General features: G+C 43.5%; 1 protein-coding gene across 3 annotated transcripts in view; it reads right to left on the reverse strand.

The window, feature by feature from the left end:
* The window catches only part of ZNF609 (zinc finger protein 609), a 144,497-nt gene that overhangs the window by 73,538 nt on the left and 43,465 nt on the right, over window positions 1-27,494 (reverse strand). For all 3 annotated transcript variants that reach the window (XM_089663950.1, XM_089663951.1, XM_089663949.1), the window contains exon 2: window positions 26,585-27,485. In XM_089663950.1, coding sequence (XP_089520076.1) covers window positions 26,585-27,316 — 732 coding nt within the window. In that variant the 5' untranslated portion in view covers window positions 27,317-27,485. The remainder of the gene's footprint in view (window positions 1-26,584; window positions 27,486-27,494) is intronic.

Consider the following 27,494-nt stretch of genomic DNA (forward strand, 5'->3'; position numbering starts at 1 on the left):
CCCTAGAAAGATCATTTGTAGCCAACATGTTCAACTCCTGATTTCTCCCATTGGTCTGTGTTTTATAAAAACACTGGGGACTGACCATGTGGTTATTACTGGCAGATCCTCCCACGTAGATGAGTGTCTACAGAACAGGAAACAATAAAGATGACCATAGATTAATTTAAAAAAAAAAAAAATGATCACCTTCTCTTGAACAGGAATATTAGAAATGTGTCATTTGATCAGCATCTTTACCTACATAAGAATTTTTCCAAGTATCTTGCAATACAGACACTCTTAGTATGAACCACATCCATCTACACTAAACATTGCTAGAACACCACAGTAGCCTGATGGGCATAAGCTGCACAAATCCCAAGTTTTAGAAAGCCTATTTATCTAAAAAATTATGCCCCATTACTACTATCAAAACTGATCCATTGGGGGATAATGAACAAGCTAATGCTCAGAGCTCCACGTCCAACACCATCAGTTCACCATGACTCACCCACAAGCATCTCAGAACATACAAGAGGTATAACTTGACCAGGAAAGCAGGGAGCTGCAGACACTGGGCATATCTGTTCCACCTCGCAGCCTGTAAACTGGAATCAGACACTTGATCTGATTAACAGGGGAACCCCCTCCCCAAAGTGTCAACTCCATAAAGCCTGCAGGAACTGGGGATGGATATGGGATGGAAGGGGGGGGAGAAACCTCTCCCAACACCAATCCAGCTGCAGTAAAAGCAGGAACATGAGGCAGTTTCTGACTGCAGATGCCCACAAATCAAATCTGCAAAACACTTCATAATACAGAGCTGCCTCTGCAGCAGAACACCAACAGAGAGATGGAGGAGCACAGCAGATGTTCAGCCAGCTTGCCCAAGGTGGGATCTGGTAGTCTAGGGAGAGAGAACAGCTGCCCACAATCCTGTTGCATGGCTCTGACTCGGAAGCGGAAACAAGCAGGACACAGCAATCATTTCCTTCTACTCTCACTCTAACCTGTTCGAGGGACTTGAAACATGTCTTATAATAAAATCTGAACTCTCCTAATTGAGAATTGGCCTAAAATACACTTAAAGAACAAAAGATGTCAAAAACACCCAGGCATCACATGCTCAAATAATAGAGCAACAAAATCAACAAGGACAGTTCCCTACCTAGGACACATGTTCAGAATGGAGTACCAGGAAAACAGGTCAGTTACATGTGTCTGCTGGTTTCCAGCGGCAAGTCAGCAGATTCTTGCAGCTGGAATGACCGAGGCATGCTCAGCCTATTTAAAGTGGAGTTCTAGTCAGTCTGTAGCTGCTGACGTTTAATAAACACACTCACCTGTCCCAGGGTCCAGCGATGTACTCACCTACGCCGTCCCTTCTCTGCCTCTTCGCTCCCCGGCACTGGTATCACAACTGTGGGCACCAGGCTTCACAGCTGGGTGCCAACTGCGCATGCGCTAGTCGCGCAGCAGATTCTCATTGGTCTGGCAGTGAAGGTTGGGATTTGTGAAGGTTCCCAGGAGACTACAGGAGGAAGAAGGGGGCCGAAATTCCAGCTCACTTCGCCACGGCAAACTGAGATGGAAGTGGGAGCGGGTATCTGTCAAACAAATTGCTCCCCCTCCCCCCCTAAAAGGTGCCAAATATGGCAGTGGAGGCAAATAATTGGAGCTTCCGCTTTTGAATGGAACTCTGCTTTAAAGAGATTGTAAAGGTTTTTTATTTATTAAAAAAACAAATGTTATACTTACCTGCTCTCTGCAATAGTTTTGCACAGAGAAGCCCTGATCCTCCTCTTCTGGGGTCCCCGCCATCGCTCCTGGCTCCTCCCTTCTGCTGAGTGCTCCCATAGCAAGTCACTTGATCCCAAGCCAGGCTCTGTGTGTCAATTGAAACACAGCATGGCTTGGGCCCACCACCAGCTCTCTCCTCACAGACTGTAATTGATAGCAGCAGGAACTATTTATTTATTTATTTCAGGTACTTCTATAGCGCCATCAATTTACGCAGCGCTTTACATATATATTGTACATTCACCTCAGTCCCTAACCCTCAAGGGGCGTACAATCTAAGGTCCCTAACTCACATTCATACATACACATACTAGGGCCAATTTAGACAGGATCCAATTAACCTACCAGCATGTCTTTGGAGTGTGAGAGGAAACTGGAGTACCCGGAGGAAACCCACGCAGGCACAGGGAGAACATGCAAAGTCCAGGCAGGAGGTGCCGTGGCTGGGATTTGAACCAACGACCCTAGTACTGCCAGGCAGAAGTGCTAACCATTTAGGCATGGAGCTAATGGATTCCGCAGCTGCCTCCATGTTCAGAGAGAGAGAGAGAGAGAGAGAGAGAGAGAGAGAGAGAGAGAGCCGTTGCTCTCAGGCACAGCACTGAATCGAGATTGGGCTCAGGTAAGTATCTGGGGGTTTGGGGACAGCTGAACACAGAATGTTTTTTACCTTAATGTAGAGAATGCACAAAGGCCTTTACAACCACTTTAAACTAATGGGGGGCTGACAGTAGCCACAGCGGTTTGCATGCAGCCACACACAGAGCAGTTAGCAGTGGTTAAAGGACAGATGTCCAAGCCTGGCTTGGACATCCATCAACTACAGCAGGTATCCGTTCTGTGGGCGGTTAGATGTAAAATAGCAGGTCGCTGTCAGCCCGCCATTAGTTTAACCACTTGGCAACCGTGCTATAGCCCAATGATGGCTAGAACGCGGCCGTACAGTTCTGGGAGGACGTTATATGACGCCCTTCCAGAACAAACCCTCAGCGGCACGCACCCGGAGATCTCAGTGACCGCCGTGTCCTATGGGCACAGCTGATCACGTGATGTGGTAAACGGTCAATCACAGCGGCCTTTTAGCATGTGATCAGCTGTGTCCAATGACACAGCAGATCACCGGGTAAATACAGTTGCCAGTTATCGGCTGCACTTTCCTCACGGTGCCACAGCGTGAGGAAAGTACTGCCGATAACCTGCAATTGTCAGAGAACAGATTAGCACTGATGATCAGTGCCGCCCAGCAATGTCACCCATCAGTGCAGCAGCATCAGTGCCGCCTATCAGTGCCGCCTATCAGTGCCGCCTATCAGTGCCGCCTATCAGTGCCGCCTATCAGTGCCGCCTATCAGTGCCGCCTATCAGTGCCGCCTATCAGTGCCGCCTATCAGTGCCGCCTATCAGTGCCGCCTATCAGTGCCGCCTATCAGTGCCGCCTATCAGTGTCCATCAGTGCTGCCTCATCAATGCACATCAGTGAAGGAGAAAAATTACCTGTTTGCAAAACTTTATAACAGAAACAAAGAAAAACTTTTTTTCCACATTTGATTTTTTTTTTTTTGTTTATTGCGCAAAAAATAAAAAACACCCAGCGGCGATAAAATACCACCAAAAGAAAGCTCTATTTGTGTGAAAAAGATAAAAATGTCATACGGGTACAATGTTGCATGACCGAGCAATTGTTATTCAAAGTGCAACAGCACTGAAAGCTGAAAATTGGCCTGGGCAGGTAGGGGGTATAAGTGCCCGGGTAGGCAAGTGGTTAAATAGGCTGAGTGTTAATCACATGCCCCAGTCATTCCAGCAGCAAAGATCCACCAATTCCTGCCACTGGAGTCTGGTGGCTGCATGCTACTGGCCATTTGGAAGAGCCCTTAGAGCAGGGAAGTCCAACCTTTTGACTTTACTGTGCCACATTGGAAGAAGAGGAATTGTTTTGGGCCACACATAAAACACACTAACAATAAGGATGTCTGAAAAGCAGAAAAAGTAAGTTAAGTATCACTGATTTACAGCCCTGGCCAGAAGTTTTGAGAATGACAAATATTTTTCACAAAGCCTGCTGTTCCAGTGTTTTTAGAACTTTTTGTGAGATGTTACTATGGTATACTGAAGTATAATTACAAGCATTTCATAAGTGTCAAAGTATTTTATTGACAATTAAATTAAGTTTCTGCAGTCAATATTTGCAATGTTGACCCTATTCTTTCAAGACCTCTGCAATTTGCCCTAGCATGCTGTCAATCAACTTCTGGCCTGCATCTTGACTGATGGCAGCCCATTCTTGCATAATCAATGCTTGGAGTTTGCGAGAATTTGTGGGGGGGGGGGGTTTGTTCAACCACCTCTTGAGGATTGACCACAAGTTCTCAATGGGAATAAGGTCTGAGGAGTTTCCTGACCAAGGACTCAAAATTCCGCTGTTTTGTTCCCCAAGCCACTTCGTTATCACTTTTGCCTTTTGGAAAGGTACTCCCATCATGCTGGAAAAGGCATTGTTAGTCACCAAACTGTTCTAGGATGGTTGGGAGAAGTTGCTCTTGGAGAATGTTTTTGTACCATTCTTTATTCATGGTTGTGTTCTTTGACAAAATTGTAAGTGATCCCTTGGCTGAGAAGCAACCCCACAAATGAATGGCCCCAGGACGCTTTACCGTCAGCATGACACAGGACTGATGGTAGCGCTCACCTTTTCTCCCCTGGACAGGGTTTTTTGCGGTTGCCCAAGACAATCAAAAAGGGGATTTATCAGAGAAAATTACTTTACCCCAGTCCTCAGCAGTCCAATCCCTGTAACTGTTACAGAATATCAGTGTGTCCCTGATTTTTTTTCTGGAGAGAAGTGGCTCCTTTGATGCTCTTGACACAAGGCCATCCTCCAAAAGTCTTCGTCTCACAATGCATTCACGGCTGCCTGCTGCCCTTCCTGGGCTCTGCATTGGTGGTGCCCAAATCCCACAGCTGAATCAACTTTAAGAGATGGTCCTGGCGTTTGCTGAACTTTCTTGAATGCCTTGAAGCCTTCACAGCAACTGAACATCTCTCCTTGAAGTCCTTGATGATCCGATAAATGGTTGATTTACCGAGTCTTGAAATAAAATTCATATTCCTTAAAATTTTCCAAATTTTGTCATGTTACAACCAAAAACGTAAATGTATTTTATTGGGATTTTATGTGATAGAGCAACACAAAGAGGCACATAAAATTGTGAAGTGGAAGGAAAAAGAAAGTTACACTTATGATAAAGCCTTTTCCAGAAGTCTTTCAGGACAGCACCTCAAGAGACCTCGGCTCCTCCCCACCTGGGGAATCACCTCCACCCAGAATAAAAGTACGGCTTCCCCACTCCGACCTCAGTTCATGACTTAGAACCTCCGGTCACCTGGGGAGACAATACAAGACACCAAAAAAGAAATAAAAAACCGTACCGTGTAATCAAATGCTACAAAGGGTGGATAATTGGCGCTGTCCTGAAAGACTCCAGGAAAAGGCATTACAGTAAGTGTAACCTTGCTTTTTCCCCTCCCGTCTTTCAAGACAGCACCTCAAGAGGATATGCGAGCACTCACCCCTAAGGCGGGACCCAACGCTTGAAGAGCCTTGTGTCCGAAGGCCTGCTCTTCTACAGAGACCAGGTCAAGTCTGTAATGCTTAATGAAGGTGCTGTAATTGGACCAAGTAGCAGCCCTATAAATATGTCCCAGGGTTGCACCAGCCAGCTCAGCGTACATGGCCACCATGGCCCGGGAGGAGTGCGTCATGATGCCCTTCGGGACTTCCAGACCCTCAGTTAGATACTCCTGTCTTCCAGTCTCAGCCACCTAGCTAAAGTGCGCATAGAGGCTTTACAACCTAGCTTGCTCCTGAAAATGATACAAAAAATCCGAATTCCTGATCCCTTTAGTCCTATCTAAAAAAAGAACACATCTTCTAACATCCTTGTGAAATTTCCTTTTTTGGTCACACAAGAGGTTAGAATAAAATGAAGGTAAAGTAATTTCTTGGCCTTGATGAAGTCTCAAGGTTTACTTGGGTAAGAAGGCTGGATCTGTCCATCCTATCTGCAAAAATCTAGAGGAAGGGGGCTCTGATTGACAGGGCTTCCAACTCACTCTCGTCACTGTAGTAACCGCTACCAGGAATACTGTCTTGAGGGTCAGGATCTTGAGGGAACTTGAATCCAGAGGTTCAAACGGGCGGCCTGTCAGCACATTAAGTACCGTCGCCAGGTTCCACTTTGGAAAGGGCCTCTTACAGGTCTCTGTCTGGTTAAGGAGTTAAAGAATCTAGCCACCAGATCCTCCCTGGCTAAGGGGGGCTCTAAGGAAAACGCTAAGAGCCGACACTTGGCCTTTCAGCATACTCACCGATAGCCCTTTGTCGGCTACCGCCTGCAAAAATTCCAGGACTGAAGTCTGCGCACACCATCTGATAAAAAGCTTCCAGACCTTAAAATGGTAGATCGAACAGGTCTCCTTTTTCCTACTATCTAGGAGAGTGGATTCTACCCTATCTGAAAACCCCTTTGCTCCTCAGCAGCTGTTACTCAGAAACTAGGCCGATAGGTTACAGCTGTCTACCTGGGGACACAGGACCGGGTCCTGAAACAGAACAGCAATATCCAAGGAGGGTAGACGGCATGGGCCACCAGGGTCGAAAACCAAGCTTGTCGGGGCCAGTGCAGGGCTATCAGGATTAGTGAATTTTGCTTGGATCTGAATTTCCTCAGAACTGCTGGCAATGAGAATGCAGGGAAGGCTTAACACAGGGGAAAGTCCCACCACTGCGCTACTGCATCCACTGCCAATGCCCCGTCCTCCCGGTTTAGAGGGAAGAAAACCAGAACATTGGTATTTCGGCCTGACGCAAAAAGATCTATGGATGGAGATCCCCACTCGGTTACGATGGCCTGATAGATATCCCCATTGAATACCCATTCTTATTCCCTCAGTGGCCTCAGGCTGAGAAAGTCTGCCACCTGGTTCAGATCCCCCTTCAGGTGGACGGCGGATAAGGAGGCTACATTTGTCTCCGCCCAGGTGAGCAGCTCCAAGGCCAGGGACCAGAGAGTCCTGCTTCAAATCCCTCCCTGCCTGTTGACATAAGCCACAACGGAGAAGTTGTCCACGAGGATCCGCAAGTGCTGGCCTTGCAGCTGCTCCCAGAAGGCCACAAGGGCCCGCGATACCGCCTTGAGTTCTTTCCAATTCGAGGATCGGTTCCTCTCTTCTGGTAGCCAAGAACCCTGTGCCACAGACCCCGCTAGGTGAGCTCCCAAACCCCTGGCGCTCATGTCCGTTGCAAACTCCCTGGAGATAGGTAAGGCCCATAACAGCCCCTGGGTCAGATTGGCTGACCTCCTCCACCACCAGAGGGTCCTGTTCACCCAGGAGGGGGTACCTGTATCAAGGAGTCTAAAGACACCTGCCAGCGATCCCAGACATCCAAACTGAACAGCTGGAGGGGCCGCAAGTGCAAACCTGCCCATTGTACTGCCGGGATGGACGAGGTTAGCAGGCCCAATACTGACATGAAAAGTCTTAGGGACATGGCCTGGTTCCCTAGCAGCTGGCTTATTCTCTTGTCCAACGTTAGGATTTTATCCTGGGGCAGAAAAGTTTTCTGAAAGGTGGTATCCAGTTCGTAGCCCAGGTACACCATCCTTTGGGCCGGGACCAAATTCGACTTGGACAAGATCTTTGGGCTTTCCTCCTCACCCAGGATTTTCACAAAGGGCAAGGCTTAAAACTGCAGATGACGTAATTCCCTGGGGCCCTGTACTGCCAACCTGAGGAATTTCTGAAAAGTCTCCGCAATATAAACGTGTAAGTAAGCGTCCCTTAGGTCTATTGAGGCCAGAAAGCAGCTGGGGGAAGAAGAAATCTGACCGAAAAAATTTAATCCATACAGAATCTTTTGTAGTCAATGGTCTTGTTCAAGGGCTTGAGATTCAGAGTAAGCCTGTACTTTCCTGAGGGCTTTCTGACCACAAAGACGTGTGAATAGAAGCCTTTCCTGATCTCTGCAGCGGGCACCCTGATAACGACCCTCTGCTCCGCCAACTCCTGCAAGGAAGAGAGTAGGGCTGAGGCCTTCTCTGCACACCTTAGAAGCTCCGTCACTAAAAACCTCTGTGGCGGCGGCCTCCGAAATTCTAGGCGGTACCCCCTTCTCACTATATCTAGAATAAAGGGACTGGAGGACACTGCTTTCTACTGTAGGAAGAAGACCCCCCACAATCTTTCTCCCACCGGGGGGAACACCGTTATTGCGATTTTTAGGGCTACTCGGGAGCACAGAAAATTGCTCCTCCCTTGCCCCTTCCCTTTTGTCCCCAGGGCCTTTTCTGTACTTCTAGCCTGATGGCTTGCACCCAATTTTGGGGACGAAAAAAAAAAACCCAACAAAACAAACAAAAACCACACAAAAATGTAGGCTTCAAGCCTCAAATAAAATTCTATCTTCTCGGATCCATATGGAGACCAAGATGGCTTGGTTAAAGGGAAAGGAGCTCAAGATAATTCTCTGAATTCTATACATATTATGCAATATATCTAAGTAAATAAAATACTCTTATTTCTGGCATTTAGTTGTGCAGGCTGGTCTTTCATGTGCATGACTTTGCAATGCATGGAACTGGGCTCTAACTTGCTCTCCAGGGTCATGGTCTTAAATGAACAATCTACATAAAAAGTTAGCATTAGTGGGATTACTTCAGCTCAGATCGCTCTCTGTTATGGCACCAGACTGTTCGGTCCATTGACCCCCCCCCCGCTCTTCGCTATCTCCCTGGAGCCGCTCATGGTCATACTATGTTGCAATAATGACAGTGCAGGCATGAGAAACATGGACCATAAACTTACCACCTTTTTAGAATATATGTATGCAACTCCAAGCTCTCTCTCCTGATACTCAAGCACACATTTAACAGCTTTTGACACCACAGAAATTTTAAAATCAACTCAGCAAAATTATAATATTTTGCATTCTAGCAAGACCTAGCCATTGACAAACTTTATTAAAATGATGGTAAAACTGCACTAACAAACTTAAGGAAGTAAGGCAGCCAAAATAAAGAGATCATGTATCTTTCTGTGGCCGGTGATAGGGATGAACATTGATCTAACTATCCACTGCTTGAATCTTTTTAAACAAAACTTTCAGCCTCTTTAAAACCAGATTGTTGATGGTTTGCACAGATGAGACAACCCTACATTCTCCTGCTATGGCCACATTAGGATTATTAAGATTAATATATTACCTCAAATCTAGTTTCTATTTTGTGTTGCTGATATGTTGGTCCTCAGGAAAATGGTGCTGTCCATACATGCGGGCTCCGGGAAAACGGCGCCCGCTGACACATGCACGCTCGTGGTTTAGTCCAGGGCTTAAAATTTCAATTCCTGAGCTACTAGCGAGGCCTTAAGAGTTACTCACCACCAACACACACACACACAGAGACACCTGTGTACACACAGTCATGTACATACACACACATGCAGAGACACATGTACACACACTCAGAGACACATGTACACACACACACAGACATGTATACACACACAGGGACGTACAGACATGCATACACACAGAAATACACACACAGACACAAGTACATACATACATAAACACATGTACATAAACACACATGTATGTACATACACACACGTACATGCACACACAGACACACATGTACAAACACACACAGACACATGTACATGCATACACAGACACACACACCCCTATAAAAAGTTGCAGTACTTCATTGTTTACTCACAGAGCTGGGTACTGCACTCTAGGGGGAGGCAGAGAGCACAGCACACACTCCTTCCTTTGCTTTTACTGCGCTCAGTTCTTGAGTAGTCTGATGGCTCCCAGTGCCAATGACAGATCTGGCCTGAGCTCCAAGCCTGCTCAGCAAGACGGCCCTGTGGGACACACTCGACCCCATCAATTTCCACTAGCCATTGGCGAGCAGAAATTTCAAGGCCTGGTTTAGTCTTCTGTCTTATAATCATTGGAAGCTATACAATGAGAGCATATCTAGTACAAATCCTTTCCCATTCCATGCAAAAGGTTTTGGGCATTGCTTCTCCCTCCACTGAGGAGTCTCTGCTTTGTATTACTGGTATGTTGGTCCCCAGGAAAATGGAGCCCGTCCACACATGCGGGCTCCAAGAAAATGGCACCCGCTGACGAGCGCATACTCTGGACTATAAATAAGTTTGCACAGACGTCAATTAACAGTCATATCCCTTTAAAAACGTGCGTGCACACGAAACACGTCAGGGAGGGAGCCTGTGCATTGACGCCACGCCGCCGAGGTTGCACGAAGGTCCAGCGGCCATCTTAGTGAGTTGTTTTATACTGTTTGTTTGTACTCTCCACGTGGATGCTCTGTACCTTTAACAAAGCACTACACTATTAGCCCATTTTCTCTAACTTTTTTATGAGCTAACTCCTCAGGATTTCTCATCGTGGTTTGCATGCTGCTTGGTGTCATCATCCCTGTCTGAGATCATCCTGGCCTTTATGGTCCTAAGACTGATGGGTGTGCTGCCTGACTAACCTGGGGAAGAAACCAGCTGTTCATGCGCATTTTATATGTGCTTCTGGTGAGTGCATATAAAGAAATACTTTTCACGGGTCCACCAGCACTGGATGTCATCTGTTCACGGATTCCATGGACTTTTTTATAACTTGTTTATCGCAATTGTGTCATGTGTTCACTATCAGTCACTATTCATTTTATAGCACCCAAAGCGGACAACTCAGTGTCACGGATACCATCACCACAGTTATCAGTATATTAATTATTGCTATATTGATAACTCATGAACTCTCACACTTTAGACTGGCAGCGCTGATCAGAGCGCCTCACTGTGTCTGCCTTTTAATATTTCTGCTATTTGATCTATTGCTGCTTCTATTCACCTTATTATTTATGTATATGCACATGTTTTAGAAGTATTTCATTTGATTCATTCATTACATTAGCACTGCACCTTTTATATTTCATACTCAATACTGAATACCCACTGATTTCTGGGAGACTGTTAAAACTCTAATTTTGTCAGGTCTCCCTAAACCGTTTCCAAATTTAAGAATCACTTTGCCGGATGGAAATTTTCCCATGCCAGGCCTCTTTCACAGTATCTGGATGCTAGATAAACTGCTAACAACAGTACATCTGGATTCTGCAGCCTACCCAGCTCACCAGGGGAAAGAGTTGTCACATACTCTCTGCGATGCACACAGAACAAAAATCCTTCTAACACATTCCTCTATCAATACCAATATCCCTCCCAGGGAACCATTTTAATTTTGGGCTACAAGACCATCAGCAAGAAACTTGGTGAGAAGGAGACAACTATTGGAGCGATTATTCGCAAATGGAAGAAATACAAAATAACCATCAATTGCCCTCGGTCTGGAGCTCCATGCAAGATTTCGCCTCATGGGGGATGGGGGGGGGGGAGAAGGATAATCATGAGAAAAGTGAGGGATTAGCCCAGAACTACACGGGAGGAGCTTGTGAATGATCTTAAGGCAGTTGGGACCACAGTCACCAAACAAATCACTGTAACACCATACACCGCCATGGACTGAAGACTGAAATCCTGCAGCGCCTGCAAGGTCCCCCTCCCCAAGAAGGCACATGTACAGGCCCATCTAAAGTTTTTGAATGAACATCTATATGATTCGGAGAAGGATTGTGAGAAAGTGCTGTGGTCAGGTGAGACCAAAATTGAGTTCTCTGGCATTAACTTAACTCATCGTGTTTGGAGGAAGAAAAATGCTGACTATGACCCTAAGAACACCATCCCTACAGTCAAGCACGGAGGTGGAAACATTATGCTTTGGGGCGTTATCTCTGGTAAAAGGTACAGGCTGACTTTGCTGCATTGAGAGGCCAATGGATGGGGCCATGTATTGTAAATTCTTGGATGAGAACCTTCTTCCCTCAGCCAGAACACTGAAGATGGGTTGTGGACGGGTCTTCCAGCATGACAATGACCCAAAAAATACCACCAAGGGAACAAAGGAGTGGCTCAAGAAGCACATTAAGGTCATGGAGTGGGAGCTGAAACTTCAAGTTGCCAAGCAACAGCCAAGAAACCTTAAGGATTTAGAGAAGATCTGTAAAGAAGAGTGGACCAAAATCCCTCCTGAGATGTGTGCAAACCTGGTAACCAAATACAAGAAACATCTTTCCTCTATGCTTGCCAACAAGGGTTTCTCCACCAAGTACTAACTCGTATTTTGCTTGACGATCAAATACTTATTTTACTCACTGAACTGCAACTCAATTTAAAACATTTGTGTCATGTGTTATTTCTGTATTTTTTGTTGATATTCTGCCTCTATTATTTAAAATAGACCTATGATAAAATTATAGACCCTTCATTTCTTAGCAAGTGGGTAAACTTGAAAAATCTGCAGGGGATCAAATAATTATTTTCTCCACTGTATGTACACTGTTTAAAAGGACTGTTTCTCTTTGTTATTCTGAGATGCTTAGTATTACTGTCTACTTCGTCATTCTGCTTGCAAAATATGATCATACCCAGGCTTAAAGATACTTGTGAAAAATAACACAATTTCACTGCTTCACACTGTATTGATGTATGCACAGTGTTTGAATCTTATCCAGCATAGTTGAAAGTCAAAAATGTATTAAAAATAAAAAAAAGGAAAAAAAAAACAAAAACAAATACGGTTTCCTAAAAATGCCACAATATCTCATATTGCGGTCACTTGCTTCTGAATTAATCACTTATTTTTCCATCATGCTTGCAAAAAAGCATAAACGGGTACCAACAGTTTCAGATCAGTCTGAATGACTGTGCAGAGATAGACCACCTGCTACATCTGCTGCCACTGTAGAGACTGTATGTAGAATTTAGCAAGGAATAAGGCCACTAGGCAGCCGGAGCTGCCTCAATTTACAACCATCACATGTAAACCTTAGCACAAATGTTATGCTGTATGCTAAAATGTACAAATAAGATTTTATGTGGAATCTTCCTGCCAGCAAGATTCTGTGTAAACTCATGTGCACGAGCACTAAAGCTCTGAATTTGTTTATTAATGCAACTAATGTAAATACCTTAATTTGACTTAATTTCATTTTCTTCTCCCAACACCCTGCACAACAGCACTCAGACCTGGAGAAGGAGGGGCAGAACCAGGGGACCAATCAAATGTGATTGCCCAACCTGTTAAATGCTACATCCAGAGTTAAAAACGTAACTGCCATGAAGCAGAGCATCACGATCGCAGCATGCAAATGGGTCCAATACACATACAACATTTAAAATTGACATATGTCCCCTAGAGGTGGAAATTTTTACCTGTGTCAGTTTTAGATGTTGTATGTGTATTGGATCCATTTGCAACCACCAGGGGGTATTGGACAATATAAATATATAAATATGAGGTCCGTGCGCTTTATCAGAAGTGGCTATATCTATATAGGAGCAAGTGGGAGTATATGAAAATCCAGTGTTTTAAATAGTGGTAAAGGGTCCAAATAGTAAAATGGCTGATGGAGTTTCTAAGGGGGTGGGAGCTCTTTATAAATGATGGTTTGGAGATGTCTGACATCTACTGCCTATGAGGAAATCAATTTGATGATGAAACGCATCAGTAAAGTGACATCGGATGTAAGCAGCAAGTGCCGTGGTGGCCATTTTGGAAAAGGGTGCTCTGTATTCGGAATCCACATAAGCACAATTTTACAAATAAACGTCATTTTACGTATACTGCTGCACTGTGGGTTTTGACATTTGATTCTGCATACCGGTCGGGAGGATATGAAAAACTGTAGAGAAGAGGTGAAAGTGGAGATGAGACAGAGGATTTAAAAGGCACATACTTATTCACGTAGGGCACGGTGCATTCCCAAAGGGGAAGCGAGGAGCACACTTAAGAGTTGGAACACTGGAGGTGGATGATGCACTTTATACAATAAGAAGAGTGGGAGATGTATTGTTGAGGAGATATATATAGTTTGCATGCACGGAATTATTAGAGGGTAAGAGTATTTATGGTGAATAGTGACTGATATTGATCACACGGTGAATTATCATTTTGAAGCACGCTATGGTCCTTGTAAAGTGAGCACACTGACGTACCACACCATAGAGATAAGAAAATACTGCACTATATTGGTTATTTTTGGTGAGTACAAGCAGTGGAGTGGATGGAAAAGGAAGAGGAGAAAAGGAAGACTGCATTATATACAACGTGTGCTTGATAGATAGAATCTAGTGAGAGCATATGGAGATCTATGATTGTGCGGAGATTGAAGAATAAACTGTGTGCTGGTTTTTTATATAGGATTTTTTTTTCTTTTTGTTCTTATGTAACAGATATAAAAAATATGTACAATTGTATATTGAAGAAATCAAAAAAGAACAAATAAAAGAAAGGCAATAATTAAAACATTACCCCTACTTCGCAATACAAATATATTGCAACCTGTGTTAGAAATGGTTCATACGAGAACACGGTGCAGGAGACCAGTGTTCTGTGCGTGTTTCCCGCACCTCGTTCAAAGCACCACAAATGCAATTTGCAGTGTGTGTCAATAGTAATTTAATGACTCCAGAAATGCAGGTCACAAATACAGTGCGTTTTCCCACACCGCATGGCAAGGTACAAGAGTACCATGCGATCCAGTTGCAGTACGTTTCAATAAGCAGTGCATGCACTACTTTTGGTAGGGTGCAATTTTAACCCATTCAAAATGATTTTTTTTCCATAGACAAAAAAAGGAAAGCAAGCTGAAATCCCTTCAAATTTAGGGAATTCCTTGGGGACCCCCCAGGTCACCAAAGCTAGTGTCCCCAATGGAAAATCTCCCTTGTATTGCTTTACCAAGGACAACCCAAAATGTGGTGTTTTCTTTACTTTCACAGAGAATGATAAACACGACAAATAGAGAGGGTTAATCTCCATAATGGGGGCACAGACAGCACTTATGTAATAGGTGTTCTAATCCATCTCCACTGTGTCCAAAACTTAAAAAAAAAAAAAAAAAAAAAAGAAGAAAAAAGGTTTTGCCTTTAGTTATACTTTAATTTTCTAATATAATAATCACATACAGGCAGTCCCCGAGTTACAAACATCTACGGCTGGTATTTAAGAACGGAGGCCGTGTGATAGCACGATGGTCCCAGAAACCACTGGGCGCCCATTTTGCTGCTCACTGCATGCTGCCACCTCTTGTCCGGCAGACCTGTCAGCAATTCTACATCACTGCATGGCCAGTTAACCCTTCCTTATGCTATCCAAAATGTAAAAATATTTTTTTTCATGGAGTTACACTTAAAAATTGCACCTGTTCCAACTTCAATTCAACTTCACAAACCTACAGACTGTATCTTGTTGGTAAATCGGGGACTGCCTTTGCATGCATACAGTTAATGGCATTAAGCAGCCTGCAAAGCAGCAAATGTTGCACACAGATGCCCCACTCTCCAAATTCCAATAAATCCCTGTAAAAGAAATCTGCAATAAAGTACGCACTGCAGAACAGCTGCAGGATTTCTAACAATTCTTGATTGTTTCCTATAAAATATACACTGTAATAAATCCACAGTTACAACCCCTCCCCCCCACCTTTCCCCAACCTGCACACATTGACACACGCTGCCATATTGGACCAATATTTACACTTGACCTGAGCGTGTATGCTTCTTTCCCATTTTTTTCTATGTTTAATTTATTTTTTTTCCTTTGAAAAGCAGGCACATCTATTGAATTCTATTGGAGCCAAAACATGCCCATGAAGAAGCTAATGCACTTTTTGGAGCGAAGAGCTTCAAGAGACATTATGCCCAGGTGTTAATGAGCACAGATGAATAAAATGGAAATCCTAGTGTCAAATGCTGAAGCATTTCTGGTGAAGTTTCACATTACTCAAGTGTGAACAGGGCCTACACTTAGGGTTAAAAACACCCCCATGAGAAAAAGTATCTAATTAAGAAATGTTCCAGCTGTGGATGAATGATGCTCACACAAGTAGCTTTACTAGACACATACAGACCATGGAAAAAAAAAAAAAAAAAGTGCTCATAGTCACCCACCATCATCAAAAGCTGATCGTGGAAACACTGCCAGTATTTTTTGATTCACCGATCTGGTAAATGTTAAATTAGTAGCGCTGGACTGTTCAATGAGAAGAGCGCGCGTACACACGCATGAACACACACACACACACGAAGTGGGGGGAGAGTATTCAATCCACACAAAATTAAAGGTTCACAAGCCTTTGAGACAAAAAAGCAGTTCCACAAACACAGTTTATAAATGTGTAAAGGCAGCAGCTCTAAGCTATAGTGATCGCCTGACCGTGGCAATTCTATCTGGAAACACTTCTCTGCTCCCTGAGGGATATTTAGCAGCGATGCAAACTGTCTCACACTTTTATTAGTCCGGCTACGTGACCGTAGCTGACATCTGGCTGTAGCTGCCAACTCTCATCTGTCCGTCTTGCTGGCATCTGTCCCCCCTCCCTCCCACTCTCTTTAGCTGCTGACAAGATCTGTATTCTTGGGCCTCTGGAAATTACCCTTTTACTCTCTCTGCTCTTACGCCATGCTTCACCTCCCTGGGGTGCTGGAAAGAGGCGGGAGAGAAGGAAGATGGAAGTGGCAAGCAGCCAGAGTTCTGTCAGCAGCTACAAAGTGGGAATGGCAGGCACTCGTGTGAAGCCCTGTAGTATCCTTTGATGCCACCTTCTTCAGACACAGCTTAGCCATTGTGGGAAAAGGACTAACCCCCCCCCCCAAATAGATCTGTCTCTTTAACCCTTTTGAGAGATTTAATATTATGATCAATGCACTAGGCGAGAAAATATAGGAATAATCAGTGGCGTAGTAAGGGGAATACAAGGTGCATCCGACATCAGGTATACACTCACTGGGGGTGTAACAGTCACCCACTGTACTGAGGGGTATGTGTTGGAGGGGAATCTGTACTGAAAGGTTTGCACTGGGGAGGAGGGAGTCTGTACTAAGTGGGTATGGGCGTGTATTGGTAAGAGGGGGTCATTTTGTTTACTCTGTCAAGTGGTCTGATTTATGCACTCCTAACCTCTGCACTGTAGACAGACAATTAGAAAAATTTATCAAAACTGGGACAGCCAGTATCTGAAGCAGTTGTGCATGGCAACCAATCAGCTTTCATTTTCAAAGCTTAACTGAACAAGCTAAAACAGCTGATTGGTTGCCATGCACAGCTGCTTCAGATTCGGTCTGTTCCAGTTTTAGTAAATTCCCCCTATGTACTTTAACTTGGCATTTACAAGCTGGCGTACAGTTTTAGACCAGGTTCACAATTGTGCAGTGCGGGACACCGCATGTGATTCACACAGGAATTGCACCAAATTCCTGTGCACATCACTATCGATGTCTGTGCGGTGCGATTTGAGCCATTCATTCTGTGTGTGTGTGGTTCCAGAACCCCCCTCTTTTTTTTTAGCACCTGATTCACATTGCATGGGTTTTCACACCCATGTGTTACAATTTCTGGCAATCGCACTGTTTTGCAACCTGTTTCGGGGTATCGTTAATTTAACAATGACACCCGCAGCAGATTTCACAGACGCTGCGTGATTGCAATGCAGTGTGGGAAACACACAGGATTCGCTGCATTTCCCACATCGCATCAGTGTGAACCAGGACTTAACGTGAACATATGACTAATGATTACTACAGGTTACCCTAATTTTCTATTTCCCATAGTAAAAAGTCTTTAATGTTAAACTTAACTATACCCAAATATACTTCCAGTAATGAAGAAAAGGATGTATAATTTCAGAAACTCAATTAAGTGATTTATCTGACATATTTCTTTTCCTCCCCCTTCTTGGAGAGCTAATTTTTTTTCTATCTAGGTCACTGTACTAAGCTGTGCTGTACAAGAAATGAAAGATTTTCACTCATACACAGATCCTATGCAAGAGATCAGCTGAATCCAAAGTAAAAAAAAAAAAAAAAATAAAGACACAATGGTTAATGAGGTAACTGTGAAAACATTGTAGGAAAGTGATGTCTGCCACAGATAATTATTTGAAAATAGAGTAAATATCATATACATTTCTCCTGAAGCTATGATCAATTTCAAGCCAATGTTATGTATAATCAAGTGCCAAAGTAACACGCCAACTACTCCATTACTCCAAATGCTGAACTACAATGTGGTCAGCTGGGTCAATATATAAGAATGCTAATCAAAACATTTGCAGTATATCTAAACAATATTTAAAGCAGTACTCCGATCAAAATTATTTTGGGATCAGCTGCTTTATTTTTTTTCCTGCGGAGTGCACAAAGCTAACACTTTGCCTGGCCCACCAATCCTCCAGAATACCATGCTCCCACGGTCCAGGGGTGGACTGTTTCTGTCTATGGAGCATGCTTTGAGCATGTTTACATCACAAACAGTTCATTCAAGATCCAAAGGCACTGGTCTTGTGTGGGGAGGATCAGCGAGTCAGTATATCTCTGCTTTTCTCTCCCCTAAAGCAAAACAAGCAGGTAACCTGTTAACAGCCCCACTCACTGCATGGGGAAAAAAATATATAAATAAATTTTGGCCAGAACTATGCTTGAAATAAAAAAGTAATACCAGCTAACGTACAAAAGGTAACATCCATAGCTCAAACGTATATTGATTTAAATACAAAGTTCTCTCAAGTACACGAGTCAACCTATGAAATAACATTCTGACTTCTATACTTTCTGTGATTTTTAAAAGTATTTGTTTTCTTAACACACATGTACTTCGTGAAGAACTAAAAGGGAAAAACAGGTTCACTGAGGGACACAGAAATCAGACATTTTGGTTATATTGTTGCCTAATGGCAAAAAATACCCCCCCCCCCCAAAAAAAAAAATATGACCAGCCTGAGATTACTCGTGGCATGCCTTCAATTGATGGGGCCTGTGCTCCTCAAAGAGCTTCAAACAAAAAGCAAAATAGTGACACCCAAAAAAAAGTCCAAGGAGACAAAAAGCAAACACACCCGACTATAACAAGAGAAAAAAAATAAACTGGGGACTGCCACCAGGACAAAGAGCAGCCTGAAGGACCTTATGTCCAAAGCTTGCATCAGATGAGGAGGCCAGAACAACCACCTGGTAAAATTTAGAGAACATGTTCACAGAAAACCAGGTGGCAGCCTTGCAGATCTGGTACAAAGTTGCCTGATACAGAAAAGCCCAAGAAGCCTGCACAGATCTAGCAGAGTTTGTCCCTTGAAAAGGTAGAACCTGATCCTTAAGACTAGTAGTCTCCAAACTGTGGCCCTGACACCAATGATGAGGCACTATTCCTCCCTTTAAAACACCAATGGGGCATTGTTTATGCCCACTGGCCACAGTACACCCTCAAAGCCTGAAGAACAGTGAACTGGCCCTTGGCTTAGAAAGTTTGGAGACCACCACTTTAGACCACAAGCATGTACAATGATTTTCTGAGTCACCGAGAAATGATGGAAGGAGAATCTGGTTCACCTTTGCAGAGACCACAAGGGATGCCAAAGATGAGGTCAGTCTTTATAATAGAAGCAATCGCTGTGAGATAGACAAGCACAGCTAAAAACTACAACCAGATGATGAACAGAAATCTTCTCATGTACTGTGGCCGGATGGAAGCAAACGTCATGATTGATGTGAAAATCTGAAACCATCTTCGAAAAGGAGACCTCAAGCCTGAAAACTACCCCATCTTATTTTATTACAGGTATTTATATGGTGTGGGAGCTTACAATCTAAGGTTCCTAACTCACATTCATACATACACATACTTTTACCAATTTACACCAGAGCCAATTAACCTACCAGCATGTCTTTGGAGTGTGTGAGAAATCCAGAGAACCCGGAGGAAACACACAGCCACAGGTAGAATATGCAAGCTCCAGGCAGGTATTTGCACAAGACCATAAAAAGTTCCTTACATGACAAAGCCACCAGTTCAAACATGCATCAGAGACAAAATGGTGACAAAAAAAAACATACCTGTACGTGAACATGGAAAGGATAGGTTCAAAGTGTTTTTTTGAAGTGCTGAGAGAAACAAATTTAAATCCCATGGAAAAAAAGGTGGGTGCACAGGGGGAGCTATATGAGACACCTTGTACAAAAGCATTAAAAAAAATGGGAGGCCAACAGTCACTGGAACAAGATTGCAAATTCTGAGCTCTGGCCCTCTGTTAGTGCTCAGGACGAATTGTCAGTCTAAGCCGCTTTCATCATCAAGTGAAGTATGTCTTCCATGTGCAATGGTAGACCTTAGGAAAAGTGGACATTCTGGCTTTTAACATCGTAGGGAACCAAGTGGGAAATGGCCCTGTCCCTCAAGACCTGGGCTTCAACACTATGCCATAAAGCAAGCAGCTGTGAAGCAGGATGGTAAGATTTAGTCAGTCTGGAAGATCCTGATCAGGTCAGAATACCCTTAAGCAGAAACACTGCAGGCCACCCAGCAACCAATTGTGGAACAAGACACAGAGGCAGCAGCAAGATTGATCCTCTTGTATTTTGGACCCAACATGTTGCAAATCAAACCGGGGTAACTTAGCTCTAATACAAGGTAAAACCTTGAACACTCACAAACCAACTGCTGGAAGCAGAAGAGGTTCAAATGGCTGGAGAAGACAGGGTTGTTGTAGGCAGCAGCAAGAACTAATGAAAGTAAAACTGTTTCTTGAGATAGGGAGCAATGATGTCAAGGTGTAACGTCGCACTGAATGGCAGGAGAAAGCAGAGAATGCACGCAGCACATACTAGTTAGTGACGCAGAAATGAATTCCTCAGCATAGGAACCCTTTCCATGGAAACCAACAGAAAAAAAAAAAAAAAAGGGATAATTCAGTCAAAGGTTTCAATAAAAGAAGCAGCTCCTAGCACTCAACCTACACAATAATGAGTCTTCAGAGAATGGATCACACACACCAGAAGCCATGTCATGATTCTGGACCTGAAAAGCGCTCTACGGCTAACCAAGGGTTTACACCTGCTTTGCTGTTTGAAGCACGATCCGTGTTCAGACTGCTTTTCAGAGAGCAAGACAGGCGGGGACAAGGTGTGTCACCTCAACACCTATTTTAACACCCTAAATATTGGACAACAGCGCCACAAGAAAACTGTTGCGGGGGCAGCCCCACTCTCTTGAATGGCAGTACCTTACACTGAGAGCAACAGGGGGTATAATTCATGTAGCAGCTGTGACATATGTACTATCTTGGTCGCTGCCTCCGCAGCAGCTGAGAGATGGTAAAAATGCAGGTGAACTGCAGGGTTTTACTGCTTCCCAATTACAAATGTAAACAAACCCTGAAAAGGGCCACAAGCAAAGCCCAGTGCCCAAAGTTCACATTCTAGGCAGACCCTGTCCATCTTTCAGTCCAGGTAGAGCCTCCAAAGCCATTGCTCTGGACAGCTGGAAACAAATCAAGCAGAATGTATGAAGTCCCGAATAAAGAATTAAAAAAAATAAAAAATGCAAAGAAATAGTGGCTGGTAAAAACTAACTCTTTAGTCAGAGAAAAGACATCCATCCTAGTAGAAGAATAGCAAAAAGCTTAGGCATGTTGAGTGTGGGAGGGGACATACTAAGCTGATCACTTTGTTTACCAGGATCCAAACAAAAAGTCTGTTAACTAGTGCCCAAATGGTGCCATGCACATCTACACAATACACCAATACACTCACTGCAAAGTCAGCGCTCTGAGAATGCTTAAAGAATATATAAACCCAATATTTCATATTCCGGATATGTGCTGGCTGTACCATGTGCTTGTATGAAATACTAGCCTGTTCTCTTTGTATTGGTTCCTTTGTGTGAAATCCCTGGTGTTCCTGCCAGTCTCTCTGCTTTCCTAATAAAAAAAAACTGACCACACTAAGCAGAAGAGCACAGCATGGACAGTTTTCTAGCTATGAGGGGAACTTAGCCTGCTGTCTTCCAATGATCAGACTTGTCCTGACAAACAACCCCTTTCACTGGGAAGATCAGTATGCTCTTATTTCTCCTCCCCTAGCTCTTATACAGTTGAGAACAAAAAGAATGTGATCGCTTATAAGAATGGGGAAAAAAGAGGATTTATGTTTTATTTTAAACGAATGGGTTGTTTAACAAGGTGATGGTTTACAATCAATTTAAGGTGCAAATAAGAAAAGGATACATTATTCTACTTGTCTCCTAAAGTACCTTTGTCCAGTTTTTTAAAACATACTTATTTTTTCATCTTTAAAAACAGTGTGTCTCACAAGCAGGATGAACTACCTGTACCTTTAGGGCCAAGTAAAACAGGAGTAGTTCCAGTAGTTACTGTTCCCCATTCAAATTAAGATTCCAAATTCACCTATGGCGCCATCTGGTGGTAAACTCTGGTATTGAGGCACACTCAGTCAAAGCTGGCCACACAATGCTTGAATTCCGACAGATTCATCAGGCACCACCAGGCTTCACAAACTTTGACGGAGAAATTGAAGGAAATGGGTGTCAAATATTCAAACAGTGACTGCATCCGTTCAGATGCAGTCCCTGTTCAGGTGATCAAACACCGCTATCCAAATAGAATAGCCAGTAAGTGAGACTCCGCCCTACGGGGCTGGAGAATAGAAATCTCAATCTGTATGGCTAGTTTAAACATTTGCCGCCCGGCCAATGGCCGTTTGGCGGCGGCAAAAGTGCTTCTGCATTCCGGGTGCACGCAATTTGGCGTGCTCCCGCACATGCTCAGTTCGCACAACTGCAGAGCGGTGCAGCGGCGCGATCTGTCACCGGCCGTGTACCTCGGACACGGCCGATGACAGATCAGAGTACCGGCTCCAGTTGCTGGTACCATGTGACCTGCTGTGACCAATCACAGCAGGTCACATGACCGTTGTATACAATGAATGGCTTCATTCATGCCATCCATTGTATTCTAGTGCCTAGCTGTGAATGGTCACAGCAGGTCACATGCACATGTCATGTGATTAGCTGTGACCAAATCACAGCTAAGCACAAAAAAAAAAAAAAAACTGAATGAATCGATTTCATTCTGGTAAAAGCACTACAAGGTGTCGTACAATAAGATTTAAGTTTGCAATCTTTAGCTTAGTAAAAGGATTACATCTGATTGGCTGTGGACGGAGTCTCTATCTATAATGTCCTTTTAGCAAAAGTTTAAAACAAAACAGCAGGGTTAAGGGGCACACTAATGCTCATAAGGCAGAGGGGATCATTCTTCCTGCATAAAGATACAATTTAAGTTTAGTTAACAGGTTCCTGCCCGGCCTAAAGCCATATGGAGTCCTTTCAGGCATTTGCAGATTGCATGCCTGCAGAGCCGCGCAGCGGAACGATCTGTCACCGGCCGTGTACCTCGGACACGGCCGATGACAGATCTGAGTACCAGCCCCGTTGCCGGTACCATGTGACCTGTTGTGACCAATCACAGCAGGTCACATGACAGTTGTATACAATGGATGGCTTCATTTATGTCATCCATTGTATACTAGTGTGCCTAGCTGTGAATGGTCACAGCGATCACATGCACAAGCTGGGACAATCACAGCCCAGCTGTGTCATGTGATTAGCCGTGGCCAAATCACAGTTAAGCACAAAAAAAAAAACCCTGAATGAATTGATGTCATTCAGGTAAATGCTTGCTTATAGCAATGTAATTTTTTGCTATAAGCAAATTGTGTAAAAAAAAAAAAAAAACAAAACAAAAAAACAAAATACTGATCACTTCCCCAAAGTAGTACAATGTTACTATGGTAACATTGTACTACTTTGGTCACAGTGAAATATGAAAAACAAATCTTTAAAAAAAAGAAAAATATAATATAAAATTAAAAACTTAAATTTTTTTTTTTAAATTATAATTTATTTTTTTCATACTGTCACCAGTCAGTGTCCCTGATCACCGCCATGCCAGTTATATGACGACGCTGTAAAGCACTGGTGACAGTATGTGTAAAAAATAAAAAAATGAAAATAATTTTTTTCATTTTTTCATTTTCTGAAAAATGACAAAAAAATGACAACTTCAAAAAACTCTCCATGCCTCTTGTGAAATACGTCGGACTGTATGCTTTGCAAAAAGTGGTCATTTGGAGGATATCTGTACTGTTCTGACATTTTTGGACCTCAAGAAATAAGACTGACTGTCAGTACTTCAGGATTGATGAATATTCAGATTTATCCCATAGTTTGTGAACTCTATATCTTTCCTACAAACTAAATAATACATCCTAATTTGGGTTATTTTCACCAAAGACATGTAGCAGAATACATTTTGGCCCAAGTTTATGAAGAACAATTATTTATTTGCAAACTTTTATAACAGAAACAAAGAAAAATGTGTTTTTTCAAAATTTACAGTCTGTTTTTGTTAATTTAGCAAAAAATAAAAACCCCAGCGATTATTAAATACCACCAAAAGAAAGCTCTAGTTGTGTGAAGAAAATGATATAATTTTAGTTTGGGCACAATGTCACAGAGGTGGTCCAGGTTCTGCAGGGATCCTCTCAAGAGTGCTGCTGAAAGCCTGAGCCAGCTATTCCCATCCCTTCCACAGCCTGGCACTCCAATTGCTGGAGGAGCAGAGCAAAGAGCCTGACACTGACCACTCTCTGCTCAGTGAAGCAATCAGCAGTCATGTGACCGCTAAAGTCCCGGTCTTAGAGCCATTAGGGGACAGTGGTAGCATACAACTGAGACCAGAGATGGCCAAGGAATAAGCATTTAAAATTCATTTCGTTTTATAGGTGTTTTATTAAAAATTGCTGGCCACTCTTGCTCAACAGTCCATAGTTAAAGCCTACTCCCTTGCATCCCGAATAATAACTCTTAATCACGGAGTATCACTGCCACTGCATCTTTTTTTAACCACTTCAAGTCCGGACACTTTCACCCCCTTCCTGTCCAGGCCAATTTTCAGCTTTCAGTGCTATCCCACTTTGAATGACAATTGCGCGGTCATGACGCACCAAAACCTATATGACTTTTTTAGCATTTTTTTGAGACAGATTCACCACTGGGATTTTTATTTTTTTTTTTGCTATATAAATGAAAAATGTCAAAAAAAATTTGAAAAAAAGGTGTAAAATTTAGCAAATAAATAATCTTTCTTCATAAATCTTAGCCAAATTGTATTCAGTTATCTTTTTAGTAAAAAAAAAAATAAAAAATAAAATAACACAAATTAGTTTATAACCAAAAATTATAATTTTTAAAACTTTTTTTTTTTACATTTTTATATTATTTATGGGGGTTTTTTTTAACAAACTGTCACCCTAGCAGTACAGTGTCTCCATAGCGACACTGTACTACTTGTGGGGGGTGATGAAGATTTTTTTTTTCTTACACCGATTGCTTTTACACACATAAAGGCTGTAAAAGCAATCATTTCTATTTCTCTCTGGCTGCATTCTTGCAGCCATTGAGAAATACTGTGAGAGCTGTGATTGGTCACAGCTTATCACATGGTACAAGGCTGTTGAGAATAGCCTTGTACCATGTGATCTCTGTGATCATTCACAGATTTCACACGTAGAAAGCAATGTCAAAAGTGACATCTTGTTTACTACTATTTATGTGATCACTGATTGGCCAATCAGTGATCACATGATCAGGACCTCACACAGAGGTCGCGTACAACGATCGGTGTACAGCGGGCACCGAATTGCGGTGCTGCGTGCTCCCAGGGAGCGCGTACAAGTGGGGAGGACGTTTATAAACGGCCACCCGCCCCTGCACTGCTCCCGTCCGTCCGGATGGACGGGAAGTGGTTAACCAAATCCTTAAAATACAATTAAAGTGACAATAGTGGCAAAGAGATATTAGGCAGAAAATATAAATGAATTATGGATGAATGGCTTTCGGACATTATATTTTGTACAGGTCGCTGGGAATGCGCCCTGGACTGCAAGTATGTGTCCCCATTATTTGAGTTAAGGCTGAATTCACACTATATGTGGTGATAGAGGTTTTACCGCATAGTAAAAGGTCTGTCACAGCAGGGAAACAAAAAACCCCCACCCCCCGAAACTGTATTCCATGTGTCCTATTCACATTGTGACCACACTGCAAAGTACAGCAACACAACACACGCATGAATGTGTACATTTGTACACTTCAAAATACACTTCGCCCAAAAAAAAGAAAAATGCCATGTGATGCACTGAATCACGCGTCACACTGCCCCCACCACAGCTGGCAACGGAGACCGGCCGGAGCAGTGAATGACTCTAGTAGGGTTTGTTGTATGGAGTTTGAGAACTCTGCGATTAAACCATCTGTGAGGGGGTGTCTTAAAAAGCAGCAGGAAGGAATCAGCACCTGTCTCAGTGAGGCAGAGTGGAAGGGTTCAAGAGCTGTGAGCAAGGCTAAACTCTCTGGCAACTGAGACGCTGGTTGCTGAACCCCTGCAGCCTTTGTGGCACCCTGAAACAGGTGGGAACCCGAAACCTGGTGGGGAACTGAGAGTCTGGAGGTGAGCCTATTGCATTCCTTTTTGATACTAGGACTATGAACGGTTTACTTTACATTTTGCTTAGGAAAGCTATTTGTGTTTGTGTCTGTTTTGAGAGACCAATAAAGACCATTTTACTTTAACAAGCAGCTTGCTGGTAATCTTCAGCCCTTCACATAACCAACATATCTGCATTTTCTCCAACACTGGTTTTGTTTAAAGAGGTCATTTCTGGACTCAGATGTACACTGGCAAAAGAGCAAGAACTTATATTGCATGACTGATTTAAGAACAACAACATATAAATCATGCATGCTTACCATTTCTGACTTGACTTTTTTCAATCCACGATTTTCAATTTCAGTTTCTTCATTCTCTGTTTTTATAACACTCAATGCACTTCCACTGTCTGTGGCAATGCCCCCACCCAGCTGCTCTACTGCAGTCCCCATAGATTCTTGTACAGTAGTACCCCGACCCCCCACTCCAGGGGCTGTCTGCAAAACTCCAAGGGGCTCTTTCTCGCCACTTGCCCCTGGTACCTCGTTCTTGTCCTTTTTGGCCTTGCCGCTTTCCTTTTTAGAGCTGGATGAGCTCCGGGCAGCCTTGCCAGATTTTTCTCCCACTTTTGAAGGGGTTGCTGTGGAAGAGGGAATTCCTGAGCTGCCCCCACCATCTGCTGAACGTCCTGACGCTTCTTTTTTACTTGCATCCCCTGCTGGGAAAAGTCCAGAAGAAGTCTGACTGCTCCTTCCTCCATCTTTGCTACTTTTACTCCTCTTTGACTTTGACTTTGATTCCTTGCTTTGGCCACTGGGCACAGGTGTCACAAACTTAATGTTATCAGGTAGAGTGGCCACTGCATTGGGGGCTGGCATGCCCACCTCTTTAGATCCAGACATTTCAAGCTTCTGCTGGTCTTTTTCTAAATCAGCATCCAAGTCAATAATTAGATTGCCTACTCCGATGTCCCATTCATCACCACTATCATAGGTCTCCACGGGATTTGTGTCCAGACCTTTCCCTCCTGGTGCGCCACTGCTCAAGGACATCTTAAGTGTACGCACCCTCCTGAGGCCTTATAGTGTTCCAGGTGGTGATGCCGGCCTCCCTCCTCTCCAGCCTGGACCTGGTGCAACACTTTTACTTAAGGCCGGAACGAAATAAGAGGATGTCGAGACTATAAGTGTACAGCATGTGATCGAAGATGCAGCATCGTCACTGTAGACA

The sequence above is a fragment of the Staurois parvus genome, unplaced genomic scaffold (genome assembly GCF_062004578.1).
Source record: "Staurois parvus isolate SC_StPar_1 unplaced genomic scaffold, SC_StPar_1.0 ptg001805l, whole genome shotgun sequence".
In the NCBI taxonomy this organism is placed as follows: domain Eukaryota; kingdom Metazoa; phylum Chordata; class Amphibia; order Anura; family Ranidae; genus Staurois; species Staurois parvus.